This window comes from Seriola lalandi, unplaced genomic scaffold, assembly GCF_002814215.2.
Source record: "Seriola lalandi dorsalis isolate HSWRI2012SDOR001 ecotype SW California unplaced genomic scaffold, Sedor1 jcf7180002054939, whole genome shotgun sequence".
NCBI lineage: Eukaryota > Metazoa > Chordata > Actinopteri > Carangiformes > Carangidae > Seriola > Seriola lalandi.
The window spans coordinates 1,951,517-1,960,228 of NW_019525659.1; the positions used below are offsets into that span (position 1 = coordinate 1,951,517).

Consider the following 8,712-nt stretch of genomic DNA (forward strand, 5'->3'; position numbering starts at 1 on the left):
TTACTGCGATATTCAGGTCACTGATAGACCCCGATGAGAAAACAAAGCACAACGCAGGTTATATCAGCAACAGCTCAACTGCCCACCTGTGACCAAACTACTCCAAACATCATGTACACATTTATTTATTGTAACAAAGCAACTGGTACACATAATTTAACGTGAACAGGTTTCCAGTGGAACAGGAGAACCGCTGCAGACTCCACACAGGACTCCACAGAAATCTCTCTCCCATCTCAAAATGTTAAGCCGAGCCCAAAATTAGATCTTTAAGTTGTTTTTATAAAAAAAATGTACATTTCAAACTTTGTTGTGGGTGCCTGAAAAACAAGATAATGAAAATTTATTTAACAGAAGTCCAGAGTTGGTGTCAAAGCCCCCCCCCCCCCATTAAACTGTGTACAATTAACAACTGTCTTACCAAGGTACATGAATATCCCAAAAACATTTACAACAGTTGAAAGGAACAAGCTGGTGCTTTCAATCAGTTCCATTAGTACAATAAGTCACAAAGGAAAATGCAACTTCTAATAAGCCTTAGTACCCCCCCACCACTGGATATATTATAATATACATTTATATATAAAAGTGGCTAAAGATGCTATGATTGAGTTATCACTGCACCATGGCTTATTTTTATTGAACTCACAACTTCAACAGAAACTGTCATTTCATATCTTACATAAAAATTGCTATTGTACGTATTTTAAATCTACGTAGGATGACGTGCAGAATGCTACAAATTTTTTTTTATTCTTTTGCATGTCTTTGGGAGATGTAGAGAAACAATGACAGGTGAGACTTCCAGAGAGCCACCAACACCCCCACCCCACTGCGACCCGCGGAGACCTGCTGTGTGGAGCTGGTCTGTAGACATGGCGGTATGGACAGGCCTTGGCTGCAGAGGAAGAGGATGGACAGGCTGACAACACACAGGAAATTTTTTTTTTTTTTACAAAACCCCCCCACCCCAAAACAAAATATCTTGCTCCCATGGGTTGTAGGATGATCACAGAGGGAGGACTGGGAAAAGGTGTTGGCTGAAACGTTTAATCATCCTCTCCGTCATCCTGAAGAGAAAACAAAGAGTTACAGGTTTTCAGGATGATCATGATCTGAGGGACTAAACAGGACACAGGGATCTTCATCCAGCTCATCATCGATTAATATGAGCACTAAGTGACATGTTTTTTATCCTTACCTCTCCATCTTCTCCATCACCATCCTCATCTTCATCTTCACCTTCCTCTTCCTCCCCCTCGTCAATATCTTCCAGACCCTCCTCCTCCTCCTCGTCATCGTCTCCGTCACCTTCCTCGTCTTCCATGTCAGGGACCTGGGGAACATTCACATGTCAAACAGCTGATCCTGGCTCAGTCTCAGTATGAGCCTCAAGAACTATGATCCTGCCTGAGCTTCACTTACAGTCTGGTGTAACAACACACTGAGGGTCACACTCAGTAAGATTTGAGTTCTGAAATGTTTTTTAAAAACCATCAGCACTAAACTTTATTTAAATATGTAAATTGTGACCATGATGCAGTCATCTGCAAACATCTGGACACGGCTGGGAAAATGACATTTTGCTGATTTCTGGAGTGAGAGGAAGTAAATATAACATATAGACATTAAAAGTCAGTGTGTTTGTCTGACAGAAGCTCAACATTGACTTTTACCTAGTTTTAAGCCACATACACTTTTTCCACCTTGGTGGTTTTCAGCTCTATATTTGAACCAGATGAAGGATTTTAGTCGTCGGACGTCTGGATCTGAAGTTATCAGAGAAACAAGCTGAGGAAATGTTAGACAGCTCAGCTCCCAGCTGCTGGAGACGTCCTGTCCTGTGTCACTGAAGAGCGTCGCTGAAGCTCTGAGTTTTAAAGTCAAACTGTTTTATTCAGTGTTTTTAACAGTTAGAATCCCCGGGTCTGTTTAATTTCCTGAACCACTCACACTGAAGGAATCCAAACCGGGAGGAGTTTACGGTAATGGTGGTGAAGACAACACCCATGATCCCATGCTACTTCATGATGTCACCCAACACTGTCTTTTGTTATTGATTTGATTGAAAACCCTAGAGGCAGAAATTACTGACTGTACATTTAATTTCCTCAGTGTTAAAGCTCTGATGCTTTTATTTCATCAACATAGAAAGTAGACAAATCTCACTGTAAGTGGCATCAGTGAAAGTTTGTGTTTAGTAGAAATAAAGAGCTTCATTAGCTCATTAGGTCTTAATTGACTCATTCGGACACGAATTATCAGCTGATTATAAATTCCGACTCTTCAAACCTTGGCTGCGACACTCAACAACCACGAGCTCCTCAGAGCATCTGGAGATCTGAAGCTAACTGATGCCAGAGAGCAGAGGGGGCTGTGAACTAGAACTACCAACAGAGCGCCTAGCATTATCTTAATAAAGGGCTGTTTTGTGTCTGAACTATTGTAAGAAGTCAATAAATAGTGATAGGGTCATAATCCTACCAAGTAATACTGCAGCGGGTTCGGCCAGATGTCGTCCTTGATCACCTCTCCCAGCTCATCGGCTCCTGCGTCCGAGTGGTCGGTGAACCAGGTGAAGAAGCTCTCGGGCTCCTCGTGCTGCCTTTTCTTCCCAGCTTTGTTTGGCGTCTGACCCGTGCGCTTCGTCAGGTCCTGGGCGAGGAAACGTGTTGGGTCAAGATTTCAGGTTATAAAGTGTTTGCTGATGAGAGAATAACTGTCAGTCCAGCTCTCCGAGGACTGAGCAATGCAGCAACATGTAGCAGTACAGTGAAAAATTTTTGTTGACTCTTTAAAATTGTACTGTTTCTGGTCTAACACATACAAGCAAAGTAAAAATGAAACCAACCTTTCCAGCTTTCCATTTGATCTCAGTGGATTTGGAAACGGGGTCTCCACTCTCGTTTACATTAAACTCTTTGGAGAGGGCTTTGTTCTCAAAGTACGGGTTCTCATCAAAATACTGCAGGAAACAGAACACGCCCATGTCACACATCTATCAGAACATGGTCATTCAAAACATGCAAACACAGAGTAAAGCTGTCGACTCACAAAATCTATTCTATATCCAGACTTGATGTCCTCGAACTCGGTGACCTCCACCCTCGACAAGTAATGAAGTGCTTCCTCGTCCTCCTCCCCCAGAAGAGCTGAAACTACAGGTCAGACAACGGTTAGTTAGTTTACATTACATTTACCAGCATAAAGCAGCTGTAAATACATTAAGACTAGGTTTATTCCACTGATGATCGTTCCTCCACCATAAATACACAGAAACAAATAAAACAAATAACTAAATAAGCCTTTACCTTGTGGATGGTTGACGAATGTTGTGACCCAGAAGTTGGGGATTTTGGCTATGAGTTCTGATCTCTTCTGAAAGAACGGCTGGCGTAATTTGTTGTACTTCTGCTCTACTTTTAAAATTTCTTCACTAGCCTGTTCGTTCAGTCTGGAGGGAGAAAACAAAAACACATCAGTAAGAAAACTCTCTGTGAACCACTCACCTGTCTCTGCTGAACACATCCAGACTCACCTGTCAATTTCATTCTGTACTTCGTCAATGTGTTCAATGGCTTCCTGTTGCTCTTTTTCTGAAAGGAAAGAAAACTTTATCTATGATATGTTACAAGGAGGAGGCATATTAAAAAAAAAAAATATGCATGAATCATAATTCCACTGCACAAGCACAGAATTTTTTTTATCCAGATGATTTTTTAATTTAGTTTTAATCTCTTAGAGTAATCAAGTCTCTCTCCAATGAATGTTTTCTGGTGATATAATTAAATGCAGCTCACTCTACATGGGTTTAGTTTGGAATTGTCCTCTCCGCTGTCACTAAGTGCTGCTCATGGTGGAGCTGTTGGGTTTCTCTGTTATACTGTAGATTACTCTTCCATGATCCAATAAATCCAACCTGATGTATTTTTTGTGTTCACCCTGTTAGATGACCTTATTATATCCTCATCTGTAAAGAATTATAAAACGGGACTTTTAAAGCTTCTTTTTTTGACAGATTCTCAGATGTATCTGATCAGTATTTTACCTCCTGTAATTTAAAAAAAAAAAAAAAATCTCTCTCAAAAATATTAGAAATGTTTAAATATAGTTTGATTTGGTCATTTTCCCCATTATTGTATCTTTTATACATCTCATTTTCACTTTTGTAATTATGTTCCAATCTGCCCCAATTTGTTGGATTTCAATTTCTTTCCACTTTGCTAATCATTACATATCCAGAAAGTGATTGGTTTAATTAGAGCAGCAGAGTAATAACCAATTAAATCCATCAGAGCAACAACCCAAAGCACTTAAGTCGTTCTGATCCACTTAATTTTTACACAAGGCTTTTTCTTCCTCCCCAAATAAATGCACTAAAGATTCTTATCCCAGTGATTATATGAAGTGGTAAGTTTTGAAATAAAAATAAGAGTCTTGTTAAAATATTTATTTTAATGATGTCAGTTCTCCGCTATTGTTAAACACTGTTTTTCTACAAGAGGAGAAAATTCACTGGACCTCATTTACATCGAAGTTGTTGTTGCTCACTCTTCCCTTAAGACTGTGTGGTGTTTGGGCGATATCCAAAATTTAATATCAATACAGCCCAGCCTGAATATTGTGGTATATGATATTAGCACTTTTTTTAAAGGGCATGTTCATAATTATAGTTACATTTTGTGTTTAAGTTGTTTTTTAAATACATTTTTAAATGATACATAATCATATTATTCTATTTCATGTCTCAGGTATTTTTAGTGTGATGTATAATTATAGTTGTATTTATTGTAATTTAATATCTCGATACAGTCCAGCTTTTAAGACATCAATATATACGATATTGTGATACACCATGTTATCGCACCAACAATACAACATTGTAATTATATTACTGTATTTAATGTTTCAGGTGTTTTTTATTTCATATATATGTTTCAGGTATAAGCGAACGATGCCACTAAACAGCAGTTAAACATTTTATTTGTTTCGTCAATGTACAGTAAGCAAAGCAGTGAAATGAGGGTCTGACTCGGCAGCATGGCAAGACTGTGCATATCACAATATTCAATATTGGCGAATATCAGCCCAAGTCTAGTTCATTTTTAGTTCACACTTCTTAGTTTTTGTTTTTTGGACCTATGTATTTTTTTGCACCTGTCCTTAATGTCTATTCTTATTGCACTTGGGGTTAACCATGAACAGCATCTTGTTAAAGTCTTGACAGTCAACCCTGAATACTTATTTATTTACTTCAGATTACATTTATATTTAAATTTGTCATATTGGCTGTCCAACTACCATCACTTCTGACTAACATTTAATTTAGAATCAGACAGTGCGTTACATTGTTTTATTTCCTCTGGTGACTGTGGGACATTAATAAAGTAGAGAATCAAATCATCTGCATAGTTTTTTCCCTCTCTCTTTCCAAGGACCAGTCTTTGGGTTTCAGACGCCCATCATATTTTCTCTGAAAAAGCCTCAGAGCATTTTAATAGAGGAATTGACACACAAAAGATGTTTTTCCACAAGTGTTTAAATACATATTGGCAGATATATTGATATCTGAATTTTTTTATTCCCTAAAAATCAGTATCGGCCCAAAAATCCAATATCATTAGGGGATATCAACTCAGGAGTTGATAACTATTACGTTTTGTTATAAATACTGTAAATAATTTGATGGGTAGTAAATATGGATGTGGCCAATGGGCTCAACCTGGGTTGAATTAATTGGATGTGGACCTTCTTACTGAATGTTACCTGATGAAGACATTGAGTCACTTCGTCTGTATTCAATAAATCTTTGGGAGCATTTATTCAGTGTGTGGGGTTTTTTTTAGGGAGTTTTTGCCTCTGGCCAAAACACCAACATGTTGGGATGTGGATTCACAATCATGAGACATCAATTGAAAAATAGAAAAGAAAGGAAAAAACAAGCACAGAATTAGTTTTAATTTCCCTTCTTTTAAAAGCTAGACTAATAAAACCAGCCCGGCTGATGTATCTGCCAATACTGGCTTATTGCAGATTTTTCACATCAATGCATATGTTGGAGGTCATTTACAAGAGTTTGTGGTCCATAGTTTGTTCACCAGGAAGTTTGTTTTTACACTGTAAAATGTCCAGCTAAGTAAATATCGTGGCTAAAATAAAAAATAAATAAATAAATAAAAACTATTTAAGGAATGCTGAAAAATTCTCAATACATAGTGACTTCATGTAATTATTATATTGTAATTCTAACAATAATAAAAATTGGAAAATACAATTTAAAAAAACAACAACTAAATATCGATATAGGATCGGGCTCAAAATCGATCAGTGGTCAGGCTTCTTCTTAACACTTATTTTATATTAGGGCTGAACAATTCATCAAAATTACAATATGGCAGAGTGTAATATCCAAACTGCGGGACCTCCAATTTTTTTTTTGACAAAATAAAGGTAAAAGGTGCTACAGATATGCCCCAGCCGACAAATCATATCCTCAAGTTGTAGAGAAACATTTTGTTGGGTTTTGTATGTGATAAACGAAATTAAAATGAAATGTGAAAATGACCGCTTGCATGCATGACTCATCGCAACCACAATATCTGCCGAAATAACCACAACATGTTTTTTGCATACCTGAAATAAAAAGCCAGTTTTGCCGGGCTTCATATGACCTAAAACTCACTTAATAACATAACATTCTTAAACAACTCATTCAAGTGTTTTTAAATATTCTTCATGTGGACAAACCTCCCATCACAGTAAACTAGCGTGAGATAATCACATTGTGTTTTACTCTTGAACACGTGACCTGTCTGCTTTCGTTCTTCAAAAGATATGGACTACCTATCTCAACTTTTCAAACACTACAGTGGCATCAACACTCTCAAGCATTATTCTCGACTAATTATGAACCACACCTGCTTTACACTGTCTTTAATACTGAATTGTAATGTCCATTTGTTGCCTGATTTTATTTTTAATCTTTTTTTTCAAATGTATTTATTTATTTATTTTAAATATTTCTTTATGTCGTCATTATTTATAATATTTTGTGTCTTCTAATTTACATAAGGAAAGGGAGGGGCAAAAGTTTTGTTTTAATGTTTTCATTATTCTTAGTATTAATTTGTTTTTCTTCACCATATATTTCTAGCTGTCTTTAGTATTAGTGCTGATTAGACCAATGTTGTGCTGAGCTCTTTGTTGTTTTTGTTTTAAAAAAAAAACCAAACAACAAAACAAAATATTTTCCACGTGAACCTAAACTTCACACATTTCACTTGTGTCGCATCTTTACATCATTTGATTTTGACTGAATATGATCGTGAGTAGATTTTAAAGCATTTCGTTGATATCAGTAAAAGCTGATTCTGCAGCCACAGGACCTCCTCTCAGTCGTCTCCCCTTTGCGTGTGTGGTGTATTAAATAACGCGGGACGACAGCCGTGGTGTGTGTGTGTGTGTGTGTGTGTGTGTGTGTGTGTGTGTGTGTGTGTGTGTGTGTGTGTGTGTGTGGTGGATTCATGGCAGACAGACCCACTGCCTCCTGCAGTCTGGAGCTTCCTGTTGCTGCTAAAGGCGGCCTGGTTTGAATGAGGGGCTTGACGACGTCTCGCTGCAAAATGCTGTTTGCCTCATGCTGATAATAACATAATGCGAGCTCCACTACAATCTCTTTAAGCACATTAAACACATCGACATCCATATCTCGACTTCATAACGACATTCTAGCTTACCAAAAGGAAGACGAAGCGCTTGTTTACATTTTGCTCTGCTAACTCGCACACAATAGCTGAGATCGCTCGCATGGTTATGTTAATCTGAACAGCTAACGTTAACATTATCAGCGCTCGGCCTTTCTTGACTGATGGGAAACGGGGTACAATGAATGTTGCACTTGCTAGTACTGTGTGCAAACAACCGTTTATGAAGCGCCAGCCACAAACATGTACGAGGAAATGCACAGCTGCACCGATTTCACCCGAGCCTCCTTGCAACAAACCTCCCAAAACTGTCCGCATAAACAGCGACTGCATGTCCCGCTACATGCAGCTTAAGCAACACAAATATCGGCCTCCTTCATGTCTACTAGCTGTTAGTAGCCAATGTAAGCTAATAGCTAGCTAACCTATCATGCTGGCTAAATAGTTAGCCGATGTTAGCATGCTACATTACTGAAGAGTCCTGCACAACAGCATTTTACCTCAGTGTGCACATGCAGGAAAATGTGAATTCAGCTATTCATCAACAAACGTGTATCATTTCAACTCGACACTACACAAAAAACTACACTGAAAATAACAAAATGACGAAAAACAAATGAAAATGGCGTTGTACAGGATAACCGCCATTCCTTAACGTTACCAGAGGTCTCGTCCGCTCCGTCGTGATTTGAATTCTCCTTCCTACTGACTTTCGCCGATGAGGCCGACATGGTTATCTCTCTCCGTGACTCTTTGGACCAGATGTGTGTCCCGGGCGGTTTAGAACTCTTCTCTGCAGGATAAAAGTTACTTCCACCTTACACACTGCGTGTCTTGGAGCCCACGATGATGAGGAATGAGCGCAGCTTCGCACGCTTGTTTCCCTCTGTGGCGCCCGGTCAGTGAACATATTTATTGTGCTCTACTGCCCCCAGGCGGCTGGAGTGCGACACTGCAAGTTTAAGCTTCAGGCTGTACAGGGGATGTACATGGAGGAGCTGTATTACTG

At 38.6% G+C, this 8,712-nt stretch overlaps 1 protein-coding gene across 1 annotated transcript; it reads right to left on the minus strand.

The window, feature by feature from the left end:
• Positions 1-108: 108 nt before the first annotated feature.
• Positions 109-8,576, minus strand: LOC111648125 (protein SET-like). The gene is made up of 8 exons (XM_023397890.2): positions 8,365-8,576; positions 3,539-3,596; positions 3,312-3,454; positions 3,055-3,158; positions 2,852-2,965; positions 2,485-2,655; positions 1,202-1,336; positions 109-1,070 (listed from the first exon to the last, which is right to left on the minus strand). The coding sequence occupies exons 1-8, from the start codon at positions 8,432-8,434 to the stop codon at positions 1,050-1,052; spliced, it is 816 nt and encodes a 271-aa protein (XP_023253658.1). The 5' UTR covers positions 8,435-8,576; the 3' UTR covers positions 109-1,049.
• Between the last annotated feature and the right edge of the window lie 136 nt (positions 8,577-8,712).

Coding starts and splice junctions, on each gene's coding strand:
- LOC111648125 (XM_023397890.2), bottom strand. CDS start 8,434: ATGTCGGCCTCATCGGCGAAAGTCAGTAGGAAGGAGAATTCAAATCAC. Junction 3,597..8,364: donor CGGAGCGGACGAGACCTCTG/GTAACGTTAAGG, acceptor CTTTCCTTTCAG/AAAAAGAGCAACAGGAAGCC. Junction 2,966..3,054: donor CTGGATATAGAATAGATTTT/GTGAGTCGACAG, acceptor TGTTTCCTGCAG/TATTTTGATGAGAACCCGTA.